This window comes from Lepidochelys olivacea, assembly GCF_965140295.1.
Source record: "Lepidochelys olivacea isolate rLepOli2 genome assembly, chromosome: 3".
In the NCBI taxonomy this organism is placed as follows: Eukaryota; Metazoa; Chordata; order Testudines; family Cheloniidae; genus Lepidochelys; species Lepidochelys olivacea.
In genome coordinates this window covers 205,615,747-205,640,600 of record NC_140413.1, presented here as the reverse complement: position 1 = coordinate 205,640,600, position 24,854 = coordinate 205,615,747, and the positions used below count along the sequence as shown (strand labels likewise).

General features: G+C 45.1%; 1 protein-coding gene across 1 annotated transcript; it reads right to left on the bottom strand.

The window, feature by feature from the left end:
* Positions 1-1,751: 1,751 nt before the first annotated feature.
* Positions 1,752-24,576, bottom strand: SEC23B (SEC23 homolog B, COPII coat complex component). The gene is made up of 20 exons (XM_084622931.1): positions 24,453-24,576; positions 20,667-20,902; positions 18,653-18,710; positions 17,830-17,916; positions 16,656-16,892; positions 16,146-16,231; positions 15,257-15,401; positions 14,195-14,353; positions 13,218-13,333; positions 10,874-10,997; positions 9,754-9,834; positions 9,250-9,339; positions 8,549-8,655; positions 8,208-8,361; positions 6,360-6,437; positions 5,885-6,046; positions 5,309-5,395; positions 4,409-4,564; positions 3,511-3,576; positions 1,752-2,316 (listed from the first exon to the last, which is right to left on the bottom strand). Exons 2-20 carry the CDS (start codon positions 20,885-20,887, stop codon positions 2,227-2,229), a joined length of 2,304 nt encoding a protein of 767 aa, XP_084479057.1. The 5' UTR covers positions 20,888-20,902; positions 24,453-24,576; the 3' UTR covers positions 1,752-2,226.
* Positions 24,577-24,854: the final 278 nt, after the last annotated feature.

The following is a 24,854-nucleotide window of genomic DNA, read 5'->3' as shown; positions in this document are numbered from 1 at the left end:
CCCTGCCCCGGCTCAGAGCCCCCTCCCAGACCCTGCCCGGGCTCAGAGCCCCCTCCTACCCCCAAACTCCCCCCCAGACCCTGCCCCCGCTCAGAGCCCCCTCCTGCCCCCAAACTCCCCCCCCCCCGACCCTGCCCCGGCTCAGAGCCCCCTCCCAGACCCTGCCCGGGCTCAGAGCCCCCTCCTACCCCCAAACTCCCGGCTCAGAGCCCCCTCCCAGACCCTGCCCCGGCTCAGAGCCCCCTCCTACCCCCAAACTCCCCCCCCAGACCCTGCCCCGGCTCAGAGCCCCCTCCTACCCCCAAACTCCCCCCCCAGACCCTGCCCCAGCTCAGAGCCCCCTCCTGCCCCCAAACTCCCCCCCCGACCCTGCCCCCACTCAGAGCCCCCTCCTGCCCCCCCGACGCTGCCCCCGCTCAGAGCCCCCTCCTGCCCCCAAACCCTGCCCCCGCTCAGAGCCTCCTACTGCCCCCAAACTCCCTCCCAGACCCAGACCCCCTGCCCCAGCTCAGAGCCCCCTCCTGCCCCCAAACTCCCTCCCAGACCCTGGCCTCATCGCCCCTGCCCCAGCTCAGAGCCCCCTCCTGCCCCCAAACTCCCTCCCAGACGCTGCCCCCCAAGCCCCAGCCCCAGCTCAGAGCCCCCTCCTGCCCCCAAACTCCCCCCAGACCCTGCCCCCGCTCGGAGCCCCCTCCTGCCCCCAACCTTCTGCCCCAGCTCAGACCCCCCTCCTGCCCCCCAAGCCCCTGCCCCGGCTCAGAGCCCCCTCCTGCCCCCAAACTCCCTCCCAGACGCTGCTCCCCTAGCCCCCTCCTGCCACCTAACTCCCTCCCAGACGCTGCCCCCCAGCCCCGGCTCAGACCCCCCTCCTGCCCCCAAACTCCCTCCCAGACCCTGGCCTCATCGCCCCTGCCCCAGCTCAGAGCCTCCTACTGCCCCCAAACTCCCTCCCAGACCCAGCCCCCCTGCCCCAGCTCAGAGCCCCCCTTCTGCCCCCAAACTCCCTCCCGGACCCTGCTCCCCAACCCCCTGCCCCAGCTCAGAGCCCCCTCCTGCCCCCAAACCCTGCATCCCTCTGAATCCCTGGGTTCTGGGGCAAAAAGGATGTGGGTATCTCAGCAAAACCAGGGGCACAGCTAGGTTCAGGGGGGAGAGAGTGTGGGTATCTGGGCCAGGAGGGCCCTGTGGCTTGGCTCTGGGAGGGAAGGGGGCGCAGGTGTATTGGCTGGGGGGCATCAGGGCTGGGCTCTGTGGGGGAGGGATTGTAGGGGTCTGCAGACTGCATTTCAAAGGTGTGGCATGTGTTAAAATTAGATTTTACACACAGAGCTATATAAAGCATCTTACCATTAGCGACACACTTGTGATGTGAAATCTAGCTATAGACACATTCTTCATTCTTGGCTCATATCAGTGGTTTTGAAGAGGGTAAATGAAATGCAGAAAATCTTGTTGTATTAACAAGTCTGGAAAAAAAACCCTCAAATTCTGTGACAATTACGGGCAAGAAATGTTATTTTTGGTCTATATAAAATAAGTGTTACATTCAACAAAGCCAATATTAAAATTCCTGTAATTACAAGTCAATGCAAGTCAATGCAAATCAACAGAGCTGGAAATTAATAAAGGTAATTTAGATCGAGTCCTTATGTTTTTTATCAACATAACCCTATATACAGGAGCAGGTCTGAGCCATAACATAATGAAGTAACAAGATGAAGCATTCTAAGATTTCAAGAACAAAGAAAAAGTTCAAGTTCATAGTGTACTTTATTGTGTGATAAAGTCAACCTCTCAGCATACACACACACACACAAGTTCAGTCCAGCACTAAATGCTCTCCTCCTCCACTTTTATTTTTCATCAGTATAGTCCCCCTGATGAAGCTGCTGAAAGGCAAGTTACTGTTTTTTAATTATTTTACACACAGGCCATTAAAATTAATCTAAAAATGTATTAATATCTATATCAGCTAAAACATCCTTGGGCTGCAATGTATGAAAAAAATAAAGATCAGAGAGATCACATAAAAAAGGAATACAAATAAATTAAAAACTAAAAGAACTAAGTACAAAACTCTCCTTGAATATTCATTTTGTGTAATATTTAAAAGCCTTGATCTCAAAGAGGGAAAGGAATGGAGTACGTTTTTCCACACTAATTGTCACCATGATCCCAGTAATTCTTCGCTTTTTTTTTTTTGGTCACTTCCTTGTTAAGTCAAAGTTATGATGCACTTGACACTGCCAACTTTTTCAGATGATCCATGAACACCTGGAGACTAACATCATCCGTTAGGATTGGAGATCCTGATTCCTACAATAATATAAAATAAATTAGTAAATAACTGTAAGAACAAAGCAAACACAGTTACCACTAGGACTGTTCTGAAAGGATGTCAGGCTTCAGTGCTCTACCCTAATTGCCTGCTAAATCAATTGCATAAGGATATATTGGGAAGAAGCTGCTTGGTAACAAAAGCAACAACATTCCATATTGTGGATTCCCAAAAGAATACATAGTGAAATATTTATTATTCAAGAAGCAACCTGTGTATCCCTGCCCCGGAAAGTTTACATAGACAACATAAAGGTAGAGGAAGAATGAACAGACACAAAAACAAGCACATTGTATATTCAGATGCAGTACACTTATACCTGGTGGGTTGATTCATTTATTATTAATATTTTTACTCTATAGTACCAGAGTACTAATGTAAACCAGCTGTGATCTAATGGTATCAGACCAGTTAGTGAAGGGTAGATCAAGATGACATTGTGGCCAACATTTTCAAACCTGACTGCCTGAAACTTTGGAAGTGCAGCCTAAATCAAAGTAGCTTGGTTTTCAGAGTTGCTGAGCTCTGGCAGCTCCCACTGAAGTCAGCAAAAGCTGTTTAGGTGCTCAGGACCCAACAAGCAGATTACTGTTCCCACTAATTATCATGTTACCTTTATTTAGGATCTTAATTTTAAAAAAAAATTAGGAGCTTAACATTAGACATCCAGGTTTGAAAATGTTATCCTGAATGTGCAAGTTATTTTTGTTCATCTAATTGTTCCCTGTTCATCTAGTTTAGCTAGTATATTCTAATCAGTTGATATTTACTGTAATGAACACACGATGTATGTCTAGGTTATAAAGAAAATCTGGCTCCTCAGAATTGAGTTGTACATTTCTCCGTTTTTAAATACTGTGACTATCAGAGCCAACACACAGAAGTTCCGTTCTTAGCTCCATTGTTACAGGGAGATGTTTTCTCCCCTCACAAAACATGACAGAATTTCAAATCATCAAGGCATCAATGTCTGTGAAAGTTGCTAGCCAGGGGAGAAGCATGAGAGGTCTAAAGCAACCCACAGGAACTAAGCAAGCCATTGTTCATAGCCTAATGCTATGTGATTAGAAAGCAAATAGAATGGGGAAGGAAAATATAAATTTAAAAATGTGTATCTTATATATGCATGCTTCTGTCCTTCCTCCAACAGCAGTAACTCCTCCATAACTCACCTGTCCCCACGCATATAGGTTATTGTGAGTCTGAGAGGGGTTCACTTTAGACAAGAGGAAGCGGGCCTGTAAAAAACAAACAAAATATTACAAAAATAATAAAATAAAGAACATCAACTCCTTCAGGACTTATCACCACACCTCAGGTCACCACAGCAGTCTGGCTAGCCTTTGCTTTCAGGCCCTTGTCTAGAGAATATTTTTTTCTCATTTAACTTGAACTGATGTCCCACTAAAGTTCCAATGCAATAGCTATATCACTATGGTAACCACATGATGCACTGGTTTTCATCTCTTGATCACTGTAACAGCTAAACATTTGACCAATAATTTTGGACATCAGTTACTGCTGCTAACTGATGTGGCAGTTATGCTGCTTTTATAGAGGGTGTGATAAGCAGAGAAGGGAATAAGAGGAAGATAAAGCTAAATAGCTTCCTATTACCAGAGGCATATGGACTATACCAATTTTTGTTGGTACAAGTGTTCCCACTTGTTGCTAGTTATGAATGCTGCCATAGGCTTCGGAGAGAGAATGCCAGGACTAGGCTTCTAATCCAGCGTGACTCATAAACAAAGTTGCACTGAATGTATTACTTAAGCTAGATACGTTTTGATATGTAACTATCATTTATTCTCCATGCAGTATGTCATCTGACCATTTTCTTTTTTGCACCCTTTTATTTCAAAGGCCTGTCCCATGAACAATTTCTAAACTACGCTTTTAAAACAGACTATTAGGGTAAGGGCTCACAAGGAAAGATATATAGGCTGTACACTTTGAGGGTTGAATTACTGCAAAGTTATTTAGTCTACAGAATCAGCTTATTACTAAACCTATGAACTTGCTTCAATCAAAAGTAATGGACACGTGCTCCTGGATAAGGCTTTGCCGTACCTGACTGCCTCCATGTTCAGTGTTAATATAACGCGGCATTGGGAATCTAGTCTGCAATATTTCCTGGGCATCGTCCAAGGGGGCTTGCAGTAAATGCTTGAAGTTTTCATATTCAGGCATGTCTTGGTAGCCAGCTTTCCGCCACTGTGCAATCGTCTATTGGAGGAAAAGAGAGAAAGTAGGAGAGAAGTCTCCATGTTACCCCTCACTTTGTAACTTTTGTGTCTCTGCTTTAAAACAGTAAAATGTTATAGGAAACACATTTTTATTATTTAGTCAATTACTTAGTATTTGTCTAATCCTGAATTCAAATAAAGAACATGCTAACAAGATGAGAAACTCAGCCAAATATCTACATTTATTTTGTAGAGCTGCAAGAGCAATTTGTTGAAAATAACCAATAGTTTAAAGTTCATCAAAATATACATTTATGAGGGATATGCACAGCATTGTTAAAAATTGCTATTTCTTAGTTTAACTAAGACTTACATACCATGGCAGTAATCATTTTCTTGTAGTGTTTATAAGGCTACAGAGACCTGACAACTGCTCCACTCACATACAAATTTACCCCTTCCCGCAACAGATTTCACCAAAACAGCTGATTGGCTCAAACTGCAACATTACAGGAAGGTGATGATTCCTCCTGCTTGACTCAGGTGTACATACAACGCACATTCACATTAATTAGATCTGTGTGCATATCTCTCGCGGAGACCAAATCTCTTCAAAAAACAGGAAGCAGATAACTGAGCCATTGCAAACTGACATGCCTTTAGAGGCAATATTGCAGGGGAATTAACATTGGTGTCATTACACTAGCCCAAGCTTTTCAAACGGCTCGTTTTACACACACAGTAATGGTGCAGGGTAACAAAAGACACATGATTTGCACTGTACCTCACCAAGGTAGATTACAATCTGGAAGAAAGTATCCATCAGCAGAATTCTGTCAGCAAGAATGCTGCTGCTGTCCAAAAGCACAGGCTGGGAAAGATAAAATGAGAAGTCAGTCACCATGATGCCCTCAGAACTGTATTAAACTTCAAGTTCAGTGCAATAGATCTTAGCAGTACACAACAGAATCAACTGAGTGCCAATCAGTCTGAATAAGCAAATTTCAGACTGTAGCCAATGACACAAGTATCGCGGAACGAATCATCAAGGTTTCTGCAGGAAATATAATGTGTAGAAAAGCTATTTTTCAACTACATGAGTTTGATTTGAAATGATCTTGGACAAGAATCTCTCATCAAAAGAATATTATGTTTACTGTATGTTCACAACTTTAGAATTTTAAAAGACGATACTTGTCTTTGAAATACAAATATTTTTCTGAATAATTATCTTAATTAAAGGCAGACCATACTACAAGCTGGACCATTTGTATAAAACAGTACCATTTTGATGACTGACTAGACATTATTAAGGATTGTTCCAAAGCTCTCTGCTCAACATAGCAAGTCAGTGACTTACCTCAGGTGGTCCAGAGAAAGAATAGGAATAAAGGATGGGCTGGATCATGATGAGGGACTGGGTCAGATCTTGTCTGGCAAAGTGATGACGGTAATAGGAAGATTCATCCGGGCTGTTATTAAACACTTGAAGAAATGGAGATCGTCGCAAGTGGAACATAAACTACATTTAAATAGAAAGATGAATGAGGAAAGAAAAAAGAAAAAAAAAATTGAATTTTTTTTTTTTAAACCTCCCTATTCACAAGTCCAGTCTGAATGTACAATAAGTTACTGCCAAAGTCTTTCCTCTAATTAACTCTTTGGAAGCTTCATCTACCAATCGTTTACAGCATTTAACTGCATGCCAGGGTGCTGACTTGCATCACAACAAATTTAAAAATCATCAGACAATCATAATTGTGTGTTTTATTGACCTTTCTGCCTGTAACTGCCTTTTTCCACATCTCCATGTCTATGCAAAGTGGAGTCCTTACCTGGGGATACAGAGAAAATGAATCTGACAGTCTGAAGGAATTCGGATCATCCTTGTTATATTGTCCAAACTTCTGACACTGTTGGAAGGAATGCGTATTACCAATGGGTAATACAGAGAAACATTACACAATGTGGTGTCTCAACATCTCACTGCTAGTAGCTGGGACTGGATGACACAGGATGGATCACTTGATAATTAACCTGTTCTGTTCATTCCCTCAGAAGCACCTGGCATTGGCCACTGTTGGAAGACAGGATACTGAGCTAGATGGACTTTGATCTGACAGAGTATGGCTGTTCTTATATTCTTTTCACATTATTAATTAAGTCACTAATATGCGGGGCTGTTTCTGGAATAATGATTGGACTCCATCTTCACTTATCATATTTTAGCATGTAAATACATATCATAAGCTTAGTACAAAGGTCAGATTAAAAATAACTAAAGGGGAAAAAAATTGCTTCCACGAAATTAATGTTTTTTATTGGATCAGTTATGATCTGATAGCTGGCTCTCATTTAATGCTTTGTATATCACATCACTTAGACTTCATTATTGCCAAGGTGTTTTGTATGCTACGAAACACTGGCTGGCCCAACGTTCCTTGGCTCTGCAACAGCAGACTGGAAATTCTGCAGCAGCGTCATTGAAAATCGACGGTTTTAATGACTGAAATATGCAAATGAACACTGCAAATAAGAGCAGCAGCCAGCCCCTCGCATTTGTTTAGTATTCAATTCACTTTTATTTTACACTGACCCCACATTTTCAGAACTGGACATGCCACAGGCTTTTGTACGAACACAACATAGCAGCATTGTAGGCTATGTCTACACTTAAAATGCCACAGCAGCACGGCTTCAGTACTGTTGCTGGACTGCTGTAGCACTTCAGGATGGACACTTACCCGAGTGACAGGAGGGGTTCTCCCATCGCTGTAGTTAATCTACCTCCCCAGGAGGCGGTAGCTAGATCGAAAGAATAATTCTTCCGTCAACCTACCACCACCTATGCCGGGGACTTAGGTCGGCTTAACTCCATCACTCCATGTGTAGGTTTTTCATACCCATGAGCAATGTAGCTGGGTCAATTTAATTTGTTAGCACAGACCAGCCCTAAAAGCCGTTGGGGCATAGCTGGAGATTTCGGCAGCTGGGACTTTTGGCTCCTGTAGAAAAGTTGGAGGCAGTCTGGCGTTGTAATATAATCACGTCAGCTGGAGGATTCTGCTGAAATGATCAGTAATGGACTAGCTGATGTTTATGGGCTGGTCTACACTGGAAGCTTACATTGGCACAGCTATGTCTCTCAGGGGTGTGAAAAAAATCTATATCCCTGAGAGTTGTAGCTGTGGCTAACCCCCAGTGTACACAGCACTAAGCTGATGGAAGAGTTCTTCTATCACCAGCAGGAGAGTGAATTTGTGTGGGGGGGTGGAGGGTGAGAAAACCTGGATTTGTGCTGGAAATCACTTTAGATAAGCTATTACCAGCAGGACAGTGGGGTGGGAATAGGTATTGTTTCATATTCTCTGTGTATATATAAAGCCTGCTGCAGTCTCCACGATATGCATCTGAGGAAGTGAGCTGTAGCTCACGAAAGCTTATGCTCTAATAAATTGGTTAGTCTCTAAGGTGCCACAAGTCCTCCTTTTCTTTCTGTTGATCTAAGTACTACATCTCGGGGCGGTGGAGAACTACAGCAATAATCTCCCCTCCCGTTGCTGCAGTGAGTGTCTACACTGAAGAGCTACAGCAGCGCAGCTGTAGCGTTTTAGGTGTAGACAGAGCCTAGTAGTTTACACAGTTTCAGATTTAACCCAACAAGATTCGCCCATCACACTTACCAATCTGATTAGCTGCCTGTCTAGCCATCGCAGTACATCAGGTCCCTCCTCCGACTCAGCTCTGTAGACTCCCAGACGAGCCATTAACACTGCAGCTGCTTCCTGGTCAAACGCCGCTTCTATATGTTGGAGCTGACTCTGCGCATCTGCCCAACTGATAATAGCAAAGTTAGTGCTACATACATGCATCTTTACCAAGAACAAAAACTGGATCATGCTGTACAGGCAAAACACCCTGCGTCCAATCCACCCAGACCGCTGGAAAAATTCAGAAATACAGATTATACTAATGCTTCTGCCATCAAAGAACAATACAGTAGGGACTGGCCTATGGAGCTCACTTTCTGGCAATGGTGGTTACTCGAATGCGTCTCTGTGTACTGGAGTGCTGATACTGAGTGACAAACTGCACGGCGCCTCTGCCACCCTGAGGTATTGGTGCATTGTGCTGCAAAACAGAGGAATAAAGTGTTACTCTCATGAAGCGTTTCTAGGGTAGAGTTACAGAACAGCAAAAGAACTGCAATGCATTATACGTCAGGCCTGAGTATAATTGCAAGCTTCAGTCCCGCTGCTCAAGGTGGTCACTTTTCAGCGCTGCTGGAAAATATAAGGAGTATTAAGCAACCCCAGAGTAAGAATGGGGGTGGCAAGTTAATTAGATACTTTGCTAACAGGCTCTACATCAGTTGGGCAATAAAGGATGGGAGCAGTTTCTCATCCCTACAACAGTGGAAAAAAAGCACATGGAATAAGTATAACAGGTAGGGAAGAGAAAAGAGAAACAACAGCATCACTGTGCAAGGTAAAAACATTTATCACTTAGCTCTTATCGTGCTTTTCATCAGCAGAGCAAGTAGGAGCATGAATGCAGTCTGTGTGAAACTGTTTTTTTCTAGATATGACACTTGTTAATTGGTATCTCATACGTTACAAAGGGACCATTGTAATTACTCTTCGGGGATCTGCTAGGGAGGTGATCGCTACTATAGACAACAGTATTCTGTAACTCTACATGAATGAGGAAAAAAACTGGACTGACCTGATTCACCACTTCAAAATATATGGCAAGAGTTGAGCTGGGATCCAGGCTACAGATTTTCCACTGACATGTACTTCCAATACCAAGTTCCTGGAGAGGGTTCAAAGGAAAAAAAAGAAAGTGGTGATCTTTTCTCTAGTGCAGGATAAGTTAAGATCACTTTAAATTCTGACCAAAGGTAAGACTCAGCACGTGCCTTCTACTGCATCTCACACCTAGATACACGTTAAAGTCCAAAAGTGAACTTGAAAACAAATAATTAAATGAAAGCTTTACTGTTTAACAGCTGAAGCCAGATTCAGCTGTCTTCTCCAAGGACACCAGTCATCTTTTTTCACTGGTCAGCCATCCGTGGAACACATTAAGAGCAGCCCTGCAGGAGACCCCACCCCTCATTCAAAGACCAAGCATGTCACCTCCACAATGCACCCAATTTACCTCTAGCCTGGGCTTTGCACTGTTTATTTACTTCTTTATGAAAGATTTTCCATGTTGGTAACTTACATTTTCAGAGACGCATGGTCCTTTAGCGTTTAGTGATACGCATGGTCCAATAGCCCCTGAGATTTTCAGCTCCCTAGAAGTCTAAAATAGGGTCAGAAAAGTCCGAAAATCAAATCAGTCAAACAAAGTACACAGCCGCTCAGCTTTAATCAGAAAAGACATTGATGATCAGAGGTTCCCAAACTGCTCTGCAGAAACCTGGCAGGTCACATGGAGCTGCCTTCTCCTCCTCCTTTCCAGCTGCTAAGTTACATTAAAAGACAGCTAAACCACATCCACTAATTTTCCAAGGTAGTTATTGTTGCAGTTGCCACAGGGACGTTGTGCAATCGTGAAGGGGAGGAAATGTAGCCCACGTGACTGTATCTCTGAACGCCACACCACGATTAGAGTTTGAGAACCTCTGATCTACATAATCAGATTTCAGACAAAAACCACAAGCCCACAATTGCCTGTGGGAGTAGGAAATTGTCCTTGACAAGTTAGGGCAAGTAGGGCCAAGCCATTCATCTCTGCAAAGATTAAGCTTTCCCTAAGGAAAAACACCCCAAAATATCCATTGTCTGTGAAAGTGACAAAAATCTGGTCAATTTCTTTCTCCTGCTGCCTCCCTGCAATAGCCTGGGAAGGCACTGGAGCTATTCAGCGTGGGGAGGACAACACCAAAAATGGAGGCAGGGGAAGGGGAGAGCAGCAGAGCCCAAGCCACTCCCTATTCAACAGGCTCCAAGATGGGACCAGAGAGAAAGCTCCTCCCTTCCAGCAGCCCAAGGGACATGGATGCTTCAAGTCAGTGGGGCTCAGCACCAAGTGCAGGGATCTGCCTGCATGGAACAGCTTGGAAGGCTGAGGAGTTAGGTTAGATACTCAGTGTCAGGATCTTAGGATTTCCTCCAAACAGGCTTGGTTTCAAAACATACACTCTCTCTGGCTGCTGCTTCCATCACTAAGAGCCACTGGAAATTTAACATAACTCACTAAAATGTTGCATGTTGCAAAGTAAGCTTAAGTATTTCATTGTTTACATCCTAGACAGAACCAACTATTTAACAATCTGTTACATCGGAGTGCTCTTTACTGATTTATCTGTTCGTTCTGTTTAATGCGCCCTATCTCTCACCTTCACTTCTAACGTAGCACCAAACGCCATACGGAATTCTCCATGGAAGTCTTTGCTAAACACCCGCTGGAATGTCTGCTTGAAGAGAGAAGTGTTGAAAGAGTCTCCCATCACCATGTGACCCCTGGGAAAGAAAAATGACAAGGGAACTAAACAACAAGTAACTGGAACGGAATTGCAAAAGATGTCCCTCTCCTACCCTTCTCCCACCACAGAAAGACAGACAGACAGACTTTTTAAAAGTTTCCATGGCGAATTGCAAAGTAAGGAACTAGCTACAGGAAGGATGCATTCCAATCCTCAAATCTGAACATGCTGGCACCACCCCCAGGAGCAGAGCACAAAGGAGCAAGTTCTGGGTAAACACAAAAATGGAAAGTACAGTAAGTGTTTATGAAAGGGGTTAGATTGACAGCCAGGGAGTTGTCCGTTTGGCCACAGAACAGTTCTTGCAATGGCAGTGCAGTCTTCCCCATCTGTGTGCTAGAATGGAGATTGGGGAAACCTAATTCTAGGGCTGGAGGGTAGTTCTGTCTTTATCTGTTTATTTTCCAATGCATGCAGTGCACGTAACTCAAACTACTTGATGCCCTAGCAGTGATGATGCTTGACACATTACGGAACTCCCCAACCCCCAAACAACCATCAACTAAATCCTCTTCTAATTAACTCACCTCCTCAGAAAAAGCCAGAGTAAATGGATAGGGCCTAATAGCGCAGACTGAAGGTCTATCACACCAAGAAAGGGAAGGCAATTCTAGAGCTAAGAGTATTCTATCGAAAACACCTTGCCTCCAGCAAGACGAGCATAGGGACTTTCCGGATAACTGGCCCAGTAGATCTCAACTGGCAGATTAAAGAGACAGACAGTCCCTACAATAATCCATGTAGTGGTTGGCACCTCTGCAAATGCCACCAGCAAGGGTAAGGAGTACTTGTGGCACCTTAGAGACTAACCAATTTATTTGAGCATAAGCTTTCGTGAGCTACAGCTCACTTCATCGGATGCATACTGTGGAAAGTGTAGAAGATCTTTTTATACACACAAAGCATGAAAAAATACCTCCCCCCACCCCACTCTCCTGCTTATCTAAAGTGATCACTCTCCTTACAATGTGTATGATAATCAAGTTGGGCCATTTCCAGCACAAATTCAGGGTTTAACGAGAACGTCTGGGGTGGGGGGGGTGGGGGGAGGAGAGGAAAAAACAAGGGGAAATAGGTTACCTTGCATAATGACTTAGCCACTCCCAGTCTCTATTCAAGCCTAAGTTAATTGTATCCAATTTGCAAATAAAAAAAAAAAGTCATTATGCAAGGTAACGTATTTCCCCTTGTTTCCACCCCCCCCCCCCCCACGTTCCTGTTAAACCCTGGATTTGTGCTGGAAATGGCCCACCTTGATTATCATACACATTGTAAGGAGAGTGATCACTTTAGATAAGCTATTACCAGCAGGAGAGTGGGGGGTGCAGGGAGGTATTTTTTCATGCTTTGTGTGTATAAAAAGATCTTCTACACTTTCCACGGAATGCATCCAATGAAGTGAGCTGTAGCTCACGAAAGCTTATGCTCAAATAAATTGGTTAGTCTCTAAGGTGCCACAAGTCCTCCTGTTCTTTTTGCGAATACAGACTAAGACAGCTGTTACTCTGACACCAGCAAGGGTGCTACTCAGTGCAAATGATGATGGTTGGACTGGGGATACATGCCCACTAGGGACTGAAATGACTCTTGGCACTGGCTTCTTGACTCCAGAGAGGCCTAGCATCTGTAAGAAATTATAATTCTGCTACTACCCTGAACCAAACTCAATCCAGTTCCTTAGCACCAAGCCCATAATCAAGCCCTCCTGGTCCCTGCAGAAAATTTCATTTTGCATGACACTGTGCAGGATTAACAAGCACTTAACATTATGCTCATAATGCCACTGCTCATCATGTCACTGCTTAATCTGTTTTTCAGCTCTCCTCTCTGGAAGTGTCCTTGCTAAGTCTCAGTGAAATAAAACGTGTTTGTAGAAAAAGACCGCATCCAGGGTTTAGGAGTTGGTTAAAAACATTAAATCACCCTTCTCTAAACAGGACATCTGCTTTGCCACTGACTGCATCAAAATTCATCCCATACAAGCTGCCCTGAAGTACGACCCTGCGCTACTGAAGTCAATGGCAGCTTTGCCATTGAATACACCAGACACAAGATCTGACTGCTGATGCTTAGAATCAGAGAAATGACAATAATTTTCACCTCCATACATTTATATCAAACTAATCATTTCCTATCCCACTCTTCCCCCGCAAAAGACAGGGCCATGCTTGCTCACTGCTCAGGGCTGAGGACATACCCAGTAAGGTTTGCACAACACTTCATCTCCAAAAGGCCAGTCTGATCAAGAGCACAGGCGTAGATATCAATGCAGTGGCCGTTGGCTGCTGTGCGATTAGCTAGAATCTCGTAGTGCTGTGGAGACAAAGGGCACGCAGAGTTTTTAAAACATTCCAACAGACAGGTAAGGATTTCCTTGGGTTCTACAGCTGGGGCCAAAGCAGGAATTTGCCCCTGGGGAAAGCATGTTCTATTTTAATGGTGACATACCACCCCTAAAGTAAGGGACCCAAATCCCAGAGCCACAATACACAACGAGCACTGCATTAGAGCTTGCGTTTCACCTTTGTTATCATCCCCAAACTGCACTGTACATTCAGAGTAAGTACAGCACATTTTAACCACTTAGCTATGTGTCAAGAAGACCCAGGAGGCATTTGGAGATTGACTGGTTCTCAGCAGGAGATGCAAGTGCGCTCTCTTGCCAGGAAGAGAAGAGGGGTTAGGATACTCCTGGAACTGAGGGTCGAATCCTTCTGCCCTCCGAACAGCTGAGGAAGAGATGCTAAAATACCTTCTTGCTCTCTGGAGAAAGACCTGTGCTGGATGCAAACTAGGACTGAGAGACTTAGCCTTGTTTGGGACTTGGTGGAACAGAACCCGGCCTTATACCTTGACCTAGGTAATAAAAACAGCATCTGTATCTGAGGGAGACCCAGGTCCATGTTTGGGCATACAGGCTTCAGGGCCACGAAGAAGCAGCGTGCTTGTCACTAGTAAAGTTGCACAAAGGGGTTAGTAGGGTGAAGTGCAGCTCACCAATACAGACCTAGGATTAGCTATTGGTTCCCTAGGGGTGGCTTAGAGCCATGAGCTGGCACAACTATGTTGCCACCACATACACCATAACACCCAAACCAGTTATACCCAGCAGGTCCATCACATCGTTTGTGCAGCAGAAGCAGTGTCTTTGCTTTAGCAGACAGCAAGACCTACCTTTGTGGCCTTTTTCATGTACCGTGCATTGTCCTTCTCTATGTCATGCCAGGAACGAATGGGGGTTTTCAGTTCGTCTCCTACCACCATGCCAGGCCCTTGTGTTGGTGGCCCGCCTGTAAACAACATTATTCTGGCCCCTGTGTTTGGAAATGTGCCCTAAAATAAAATTAAAGCCTTATTTTAGAGATTAAAGGACAGCAATACTTTTAATATACTTTTTGGGGCAAGGTCTGTCTACCTCTGTGTACAGCACCTAGCACATCAGGGGGCTGATTATGATGGGGGTGTTTGGGTGCTCCCTTAAAAAATAATTCCTGCCTTCTTGACATGGAATAGTGGGGACTGATGCACCGCTGTCAATTTCTAAACAAGGGGAGGTCAAATTTCATGCTCCCACCCCAGATTTCTGCTCCCATCTTCCCCCCTATGCCTCAGGTGATCTATCCACAAAACCAGTGTATGATTCCACAGAGATGCAGTGAGGCTCTGATGCATCTGAAAGCCAAATATTGTTTGTAAATATCTCTGAGATTCCTGAATGCCCTCATACAAAGTATCTTTCAAATATTATTTAAGCGTAACTATCCCTGACATCACACCTCAGGAGGCGTCATTTTCCCATAACAAAGTTGAGTAGGTATTTCAAAAGTTAAGGGATGTGACAAACTACACTCACATCTGATATGTAAGGCCCTACCAAATTCATGGCCGTAAAAAACGCGTTCTCTCCTCTCTGGCTGTGAAGTAAGGGTGGCAATCCCACGACCCCCTGACAATAGCCTTGCGACCCACCCCCACCCTGACCACCTTTTGGGCGAGGACCCCCATGGTTACGCCACCATGAAATTTCAGATGTAAATATCTGAAAACATGAAATTAACTAATTTTAAAATCCTCTAGCCGTGAAATTGACCAAAATGGACCATGAACCCTATTGATACACAATCAGGCCACAGACCAAGTCTTTCAAATACTGAGACATACTGGCCAAGCACAGCATAATCCCATAAGATTTTAATTTTACCAGGTAATCTCATATTAAGAGTGAATTAGGATTACCTCCAATAAACCAACAGCAATTGACAAAGCTACTCCAGTTGATCGCAAGGGTCGCTTTCCCTGAGTCACTGGCCACGGGTCCCTCTGTAGTTCCCCAAGAAGATCTGTCAGGTTCATGTCAATCTTCTGTACGGGCTGCAGGAACCTGCAAGAATTCAAAATGAACAATTATAAATCCTATTGGTTTGGTCTTTGCTGCCAAAAACTGTATCAAAGTAATGCACCTCTTACACCTGAAGTTTTCAAAACAGGCACAAGGAACAGATAAACAATTTGATCAGAGCAAGATACAAAGAGCACATAGCATGAGGACTTGGAAAAGCTACTCCACCAAAATGCACAAGAGAACTGGCCACGGAACGAGAGCTTTATGAGTGAGTGAGTGAGTGACAGAGAGCACATGAGCAAGGACCCAACACAGGGAAAAACAGTTTAATCTGGAAACAAACTCCCGCTGTTTTCTAATAATTCATTATTCTGCTCGACTTTTACAATATTATTATTTCTATTTCATTAGTGCCTAGGAGTCCCAGTCACAGACCAAGGCCCCATTGTGCTAGGCACTGTACAAACACAGAATAAAAAGGCAGTCTCTGCTTTCACTTTAAGTAATAAGTTTTCAAATGCTGGCTCCATATAGAAATCCAGCGTGGATGGCACTATTTTTGGAGTCTGTAAGAAACAGACACTATGAAAGCACTATAGGCTGCTCAAATAAACCCCATCAATATAGATCTACAATTGTAAACAAGTTATTGCAATGAGAGAACTCAAGCCATCTTACAAAGGATTGTCTTTAAGAAACCCGCATTTAGGGGCTTGGGTCCTACAAGTCATAATGTGAACATGGGCTCTGTCCTGCCTCAGTGTGTTTCACTGAGCCACTTACCTGCTTGAAATAGGTGGCTGTTCCTGAGGCTGAAGAGGTCTTCCCTGCTGAACGGGTACCACAGGCCTTGTAAGACCCAGCATATCCTACAAGACAGAGGGAAGCGGTGGGAAGGATAAACTTGATTACTTAAACATCAGATCTATTATTTACTATCTAGCTACCGATCCGAGGTACTTATCTAGCACCTCTTCCCCTAGTATCTAACTGCTTCACATTCTTTAATGTATTTATCCTCATACACCTCTGTGAGTTTGCTATTCTCTCCATTTAACAGACAGGGGAAACCAAGGCACAGACAGGTTAAGTGACTTGCCCAAGGTCACACAGGAAGTCTACAGCAGAGCAAGAAATTGAACCCAGGTCTCCCTAAGGTTAGTGCCCTAAACACTAGACCATCCTTCCTATTTGCTCTCTACAAGCCAAGAGTTTGAAAAGGGGGGAATGTGATAAGAGACCTAAATGGAATTACATGTTAGATTAAGTGTAGGAAGAGAAGGCAGAACACACCTGTATTTGCTTAGCTGTCAGGTCCTTGGTCCCTCTGAAAACATAGCTCTTGGAAATTCCTTCGCAGCTCAGTTCATGAACCTGGACCATTCTGCCAAATGTGATCAGCCCCACCAGTGCATCTGGAGGCAGCAGACTCAAGGACATCTGCAGGGATTCCTTCAATGCTTGCAAGTCTTCCTCTTCCAGACACGTGTCAACAACGTAAAGGAAGATCAGTGGAGTTGGGGCACCTCTCTGTTGTGGAAAGAAAAAGGTTTACTATGAATCTGTATATGCTCTCAGTGACACATACTGCCCACCCTCCTTGGGCTGGGAATTCTCATAATGAAACAAAATATTTTAATCACAATGGTTATAGAAATAAGAAAACTCTTATGTCTTTCACTCACAAATATCCATTAAAAGTCAGCAAGTTAAAATTTCTTATTTCGGGAATATCACAGCGCTCCTCCTGAACGATAGAGAACAGCTAAAACAGATCCGCAACTGGATCAGCAAAAGATGGTCACCTTTTCTCATGACTGGAGGCATCAAGAACAAAGCACAATGCAGGCAGGACAAAGACCTGGGAGACACTTATCTCTCCATTGACTTATTTGAACTATGAAACTGGTTTTAGAGACCCACTGCTCAGTGGGTTGGCAGGATTGGGCCACAGTCTATAACAACAAGACTAAGGGCTTGTCTACACACAGATTAATTCTGAAATGGGTTAAACTAAACCAGAACAAGGCACTCTTGTCCTGGAATAAGGATGTCTGCACATGGAGTTATTCAGGAACAGCTACTGCAGAATAGCTATTCTGGTCAATTTCCAAGTGTAGACAAATGCTTACAATATGGCTTGTTTGGCTTCTATTTAATTAAAATAGAGAATCTGGATGCTAAACGTAAGAAACTGCATCCATTTCCACTCTCCAGTCTTCACATGAAAATTGTATACACAGATTTTTAGAGGAAACCTATTTAAATTAAAAAGCTAAAAATGAATGGCTTAACCCAAGAGATCAGACAAACAGCAGGGAGTTTAAACTGTGCTTAATTAACCTAAAGTCCAACTGCACTTTGCTCATGAAAACACTTTATTCAAGTTATGTTAAATAATCTTACAGCATACATATGTGTTTCAAATGTTTTCTGAGAATCCCAAGCTTGACCATGATGCACTTACCTGCACTATGTATTCGATTGTGGAAAACTGAGGCATAAGTTCTGCTGGCTGATTTATTTCGGATATGCCTGCATACGCTGGAGGGAACTGAAAATGAGAAGCAAGGATTAGAAAAAGAAAGTTAACTGTGCAGGTTATTTGAAGAAATGTACAACAGCAGGTATATCTCCTGCATTATGAAGGCTGGATGATGTACAAGGGAGGAAAGCTTTCGAATTCAAGTACGTGTTGCTCAATTGCTTATTTCCTGATACAGCAGCAAACTCTTTTACCTGAATAAAATGCAGCATTGGTTCTTCACTGCTTTTCATTATGAATGGATAGGAGTGGTGGTTAGCAGCATGTGTATAGGTCTGAAGCATAATTCAATTAGAAAGCAACTGAGAATCGTTTAGTCAGATGACACACAGTGTTTCTGACAGCAGACATCCACTTACAGCACAGCAAGTTTCATACTCAGAAGAACAAAAGACAATGATGAGCCCTGGCCTCAACATGCACAAAGAATATGATGAAAATGTAATGCACAAAAATAACTACAGATCAGCTGCCTGTAGCACATGTGCTGGCAAACAGCCACTGGCAAAACTGAACCAAGACTAGAAGAGATGAGATTCCACTGCTTTCACATCACACTGAGTAAAAAGAAATGCTGAACTGGGTGCACCAAGAGAAAGAGGCCATGGGGAAGGGTCTCATTAGCAGAAATTTCTACTTATTTTACTACCCTTTGCTAGAGAACGCTATCAATTGAATACTCAATTAAGAGAGCATGAAGGTGATAGAGAAGATAATGAGAAAGTGAAGCACTTTCCCAACCTACCTGGTTTCTCTGAAAACAGAAGTTACAGGCCCAGAGCTTGGCACGATAATCAACTTGGCTAGAAGAAAGGAAAGGTGGGACATTTAGTACAAAGGTATTGATTTTATAGCCAAACACCTACCAGGCTTTACAGTTGAGATGAAAGAAAATAAAAACACTCAATATATTTTCTTAATTTTAATGACCGAGTTAAAGGACCTCAGATTCACAGATTTTAAAGCCAGAAGGAACCAGTAGATCTAGTCCGACTTTCTGTAGAACACAGGCCACAGCATGTCATCCAGTTACCCCTATATTGAGCTCAATAACTTGTGTCTGACTACCAGCATATCTGCCAGAAAGACATCAAGGTTTGATTTGAAGAGAGAACATCAAGAGAACATAACGCATCTAGTTCAGAAAGGCATCACCATTTCACCCAGTAGTTTGTTCCAATGGTTAACCACTTTCACTGTTAAAAATCTGTGCCTTACTTCTAATTTGAATTTGTCCGACTTCGGGTTCCTGTTCTGCCTTTCTCCACTAGGTTAAAGAGCCTTTTAGTACCCAGTATTTTCTCCCTGGGAAGGTCCTTACACCGGAATAAAGTCACCTCTCAATTTTCAGCCTGTGTTTTGGGGTTGGTGTTTTTGCTCCCAACGCGTAACTAGCTGATAGTTAACAGATGCCACAAGTCAGTGGAATATTACTGTTATTTATTATTTGTATTGCAGTAGGATCTATGACCCACAGTCTTGGAGCAGGACCCTAATGTGCAAGGGATGTACAAACAAAATGATGGTTCCCTGCTCCAAAAAGCTTGGCCCCCTTAGCCCCTGTAATTTTATAGTGTGAAGACTAGTGCAGTAACACTTGGATGTACTCTCCTTCCTCTAGCTCAGGGGTCGGCAACCTTTCAGAAGTGGTGAGCCGAGTCTTCATTTATTCACTCTAATTTGTTTCGCGTGCCAGTAATACATTTTAACGTTTTTAGAAGGTCTCTCTCTATAAGTCTATAATATAGAACTAAACTATTGTTGTATGTAAAGTAAATACGGTTTTTAAAATGTTTAAGAAGCTTCATTTAAAATTAAATTAAAATGCAGAACCCCCCAGACCAGTGGCCAGGACCCAGGCACTGTGAGTGCCACTGAAAATTAGTTCACATGCCGCCTTTGGCACCCGTGCCATAGGTTGCCTACCCCTTCTCTAGCCTTCCTTTACAATCACACTTCCTGTTGATCTCATTGGCAACAACTTCTTCCCAATACTTGTCAGAAGACATGCATGTCCATAAGATCATCATGGGAGTTTGAGAACACAGAAACTGTTTCCTCCCCTAAAATAAAAGCACACGCACAAACAAAACCTTTCTACTTACATCAAACCTCACCTACATCCAGGAGGACTACAGCGTTGATTCAAATTCCCACTTTGCCACCAAAAGCACAGAGACCAGTCTCTTCAGACATTCCTGGCCCTAATTAATATGTAGAGCCCTGCAAATCCACAGATAACTGCTTTATATCCGCAGATGTGGATATCCATGGACCACTTTTGTGGCTTGGATGCAGAGACCAATTTTGTATCTGCGCAGGGCTCGACTAATACGCCCATCACTGCAGCCTCTAGGCGCTAGGCATGCTTTTCATTCAGTTTAAGGTGCACAGCATACTAACATTACACAAGGGCAACGTCTCAGTGATTAGATATACGTAGCTATTTGCACATCAGTGCTGGCTTCCCTTGAATCGCTGACCCCCGAGCTCGGATAACCATTTGCCTCTCCACCCCATTTCTGCTTCCTTCTCATTCTGGCAGCCCGGACTAGCAGACTGGCATTCTTTACTTATCACTACGTGTGCAAGTGTTTGAAAAATTTCAGGACACCTAATCTGAAGGGTCTCTTGGGACAGGCCCTGGCCTGAGAGACGGGGAAGGAAAGGGATGCAGATCAGGGAAAACAGACTGCGATAAGCTCTATTTCCATCCAATGTTAACATTCAGAGGTTAGAGTTAAGTCAGAAATTCATACCAAAGCGGGTTGAGCACGGCTTTGCAAGTCTGCCTGCTGCAAAGCACTGGTTCATATTGTACAGGCGGCAGGTCTAGACGTTCTTTCAGGGGAGTCAGTAGACAGGCCAAGGGTACGACCATTCTTGTAGCCTCCAACCTGCTGGAAGGCCACACGTTCCAGCTGAAACGCACTCCATCTCGCTCTTCATTTTGCTGAATGAACTCCAGATATGTCGCCATGGAATCTTCAAGGTTCTGAAAGAAAGGACAACCGATATGACACATGTTCATTCAGGAACCACTCACTTGAGCGACAGCACGACAAGGGAGTTATCACTTGGCAGATAAACACAAGATGACGAGATTCCAGCCCTAAAGAGAATACCATCAAAAGTCAGAAATTCTGCAAAGATGGACACCCATCAGTGGGACTACTCACAAGAGTAAGTTACAGTCATACACAAGCCACTGCAGGATCAGGCCCTACATGATGAAATTAGCCAATCCCACAATAAAATGAGCCAGTATGAGTACATCCACATCTATTAAGCTCTCACCCAGTGCTCTGGCCAAGCTACCAACATTTAAGAGCCAACTGAAATCAGCAGATCCCAAATGCTGCAGGTAGACCTCTCCCTCACACAAGATTACTCCCCATTAAGCATGAGCATCTCTTTGCGGTAAACACCCCAGTTCCCCAACTCTGTTGCCGACCTCAGCCTCACAGCTTCCAGATCAGTGGTTCTCAACCTATTTACTACTGTGGGCCACGTATGCAGCTCTGTATGTGTTATGTGGGCTGCATTCACACAGTATATATACTACCTGTATGACCCTGAGAATGTCACGTGGGCTGCAGCTGTGTGCTGACTGGGCTGCAGGCTACCCCATGGAAGGCTTGGAGAAAACTGGTCAGGCTTCCAATACAGCCTGAAAGTCACCAAATGAGAATGCGTGTGGACCAAAGGAAGAAGCAAGTTGTAGAACGCAGGACCTTTCACAGAGGACATCTTGCTGCCAGCCCTCCCCTGTTTGTAGCAGGAAAGGGAACTGTTAGCCTGAACACTTCAGATGATCTCTGCTCTGTGGCAGCAAGAGACAAAAAGACCCCAAACTATTTAGGGCTTTCAAGGTAGAAATGTAAGGTGCTGTTTCACCTGGAAATCACTGGTTGCCATGCAGATCATGGAGCATCGTGTAACGTGGTCCCTATGCGAAATCCCTACATGAGATTCTGCACTGGCTGCAATTTCTAAAGGGTTGCAAGGAGAAGACCCATGTAAAGTGCATTGCAATAATCGATCCTACAGGTGACACAAGCATGGCTAATCAGGCCAAAGTCTGTATCCAAAAGGAAAAGGACACAACATCCTCACCAAGGGCAGGTAGGAAATACATTTGACCACCACTGCCGTCTGGGACTCCAGTAGCAGTGGAGATAAAAAGATCCTCAGGTGCACTTACAAACCAACCACAGACACAAACATTAAGCAGAGATGCAGACAGAAGAAATGTCTCCCTCATACCCAGTGTAAGCATTCTCTCAGTCACAGCTGGGTTGCGTGTCAGTCACCCTAATGTGAAGCCATGTCCCAATCTCCGTCAGAGAATAATTTGCCTGATGACATCTTACAGAAGACATGGCATGGAAAGAGAGCTGAGTTCCTTTAGCATACTGAAGAAATCATCATTCCTGCTGCCTTACCAAACTGTCTACCAGCACCACATACACACTGGACAAGACAAGACAAGACGAAATCCTGGGGAACCCCATATGAGAGCACCTTCACAACACAAAAGAAACTGCCCACCATCCTTGAGGCATCCCAGAAAATACAGACCCGCTCAAAAGCAAGACCATATCAGTCCCTGTTAGGATCCATATGCATGTTAATGGTCAACGGCCAACACTGTAGCATTTAATTTCAGAAAGGGGAACTACACAAAAATAAGGTTAGTTAACCAGAAATTAAAAGGTACAGTACCAAAAGTAAAATCCCTGCAAGCCGAATGGAAACTTTTTAAAGACACCATAATAGAGGCTCAACTTAAATGTATGCCCCAAATTAAAAACATAGTAAGAGAACCAAAAAAGAGCCACCATGGCTAAATAACAAAGTAAAAGAAGCAGTGAGAGGCAAAAAGGCATCCTTAAAAAGTGGAAGTTAAATCTTAATGAGGAAAATAGAAAGGAGCGTAAACTCTAGCTAATGAAGTGTACAAATATAATTAGGAAGGCCAAAAAATTTTTGAGAACAGCTAGCCAAAGACTCAAAAAATAATAGCCAAAAAAAAAAAAAAGTAAATAAATCAGAAGCAGGAAGCCTGCTAAACAACCAGTGGGGCCACTGGACGATCGAGATGCTAAAGGAGCATTCAAGGACAATAAGGCAATTGCGGAGAAACTAAATAAATTCTTTGCATCGGTCTTACGGTTGAGGATGTGAGGAGGAATCCTCAAACCCTCTACACAGTACTACTTCCTCTAAGTGCTCCACACACAACCCCATCCCCAGGGTTCAGAGCTCTCTCCCGTGAGCCACTCAGCTGCATCTAAACATCATGACACCCTCACCAGGGTCCCTGTGCTGAGCAGAGCCTGTGAGTCAGATAGGCAGGCTGACAGCATCACAAAACAGGAGCTGACGGAATTGACTAATCCTGACGTAAAGAAGTTAGCTAATCCTGGGTTAATAGAGGAACGTCTTGCCTCTTTAGTTTTAAATGGGGCTTGTATCCAAGATGTTCTCAGAAGGTCTTTGTGAAGTTTGTTGAACTGCGGGTGTTAGTTAGAGAGTGAGGAGATCAGGGCAACATTTTTAAAAAAGGAGAAATTTTAGCTGTTTCCTCTGTGAAAGAGAGTAAAGGTTTACCAAAAATTACACAGAAAATGCAATAATGAGGCAGGGCCCCTCATGCCAACCCCATACTGGGGGAGACTCCCCCATCCCACTCCAACAGCAACACAGTGGCCTCACACCAACCTCCACATAGAGTGGGGGAATCAGTGAGGTGGGGGTCCTTGTCCCTCCTTCACTGCCCACAACAGAGGCCCAGGGGATCCTCCCCCCGTTCTCTGAGCCCTAGGGTTGCCACCTCCAAAGTACAAAACCCGCACAATATTCAGGATGATCCTGAGCACATCAAGCTGGGCAGCGAGCACCGAACACCCCGACAGATTCCCGGGGCAGTGACCTCAGAAACAGGACAATACTGGGGAACCTGGACAGGTCTAGCAGCCCTACTCAAGTCCCAAATCGTAGAGGAGGCGGCCCCAACAGCAACAGTGGGGCCCTTTCCCCTCCTACAGTGGCCTGGGGAAACTGACCCCACCCCCCACTGGGGGACCCCTTCACCCCATCCACCGACTGGCAGGACTCCCTCCCCAGACCCACGAGACTCTCTTGCCCCATCGCCCACTTGGGGGACCTCCTCCCCTGACCCAGGGGACCTTCCTCGCCCCCACACCCCATCCCCCACTGGGGGAATCCCCTCCCCTGACCCACAGGACCCCCGCACCCTTTCCCCCCACTGGGAGACCTTCGCACCCCATCCCCCACTGGAAAGGAACCCCCTCCCCTGACCCGGGGGACCCCCTTCGCCCCATCCCCCACCCCTCCCCTGACCCAGGGGTCCCCCCTCCCCTGGCACCTTCCCCACTGGCCCGGGGGGAGCCGTCGCCCCCTCCCCTCCCCTCCCCTCCCCTCACCCGGGGAACCCTCCCGCCCTGGCGGACCCCCCCCCCCAGCCTCAGCACCGGGGGGCCCTGCCGAGACCTGCCCTCCCGCCGCCCCCGAACACCCACCTGCCCGCGGTGCTGTCGCTCTGCCGGCTCCGCTTCGCAGCGCCCGACGATCCGTGTCCCGGCAGCGCCCGCGCCCGAAAGGCCAGCTCAGCGGCGGGGCTGCCCGACAGCGAGATGGCGGCGCGGGCGCCTCGCCGGCTACATTGCCCTTGCCCAAGATGGCGGCACCATTGCGCGGCTGCTGTCGCCATCTCAGCGGAGGGCACCCGCGCCTCGTTACGGGCTTCCGCCCGCATCCAGTATGGCGGGCGGCTCCATGACGCTCCCGGTCGTGGGCGGGGCCTTGCAGGGTTAGGGCTGACTCGCCCTTCCAGTGGGCGCTGGCGGATGGGGGTGGAAGCGGGGAGGGCGGCTGTGAGTCCTGGTGATGTGGGCATCCCCCAGCCAGCCAGCTCTCTGTGC

Excerpts from the sequence above, each read along its gene's own strand:
- SEC23B (XM_084622931.1), bottom strand. The coding sequence starts at position 20,887 with ATGGCGACATATCTGGAGTTCATTCAGCAAAATGAAGAGCGAGATGGA. Across the intron at positions 6,438-8,207 it reads ACAGGCAGCTAATCAGATTG|TGTCAGAAGTTTGGACAATA; the intron begins GTAAGTGTGATG and ends TCCTTCCAACAG. Across the intron at positions 3,577-4,408 it reads CTGAACATGGAGGCAGTCAG|GCCCGCTTCCTCTTGTCTAA; the intron begins GTACGGCAAAGC and ends TGTTTTTTACAG.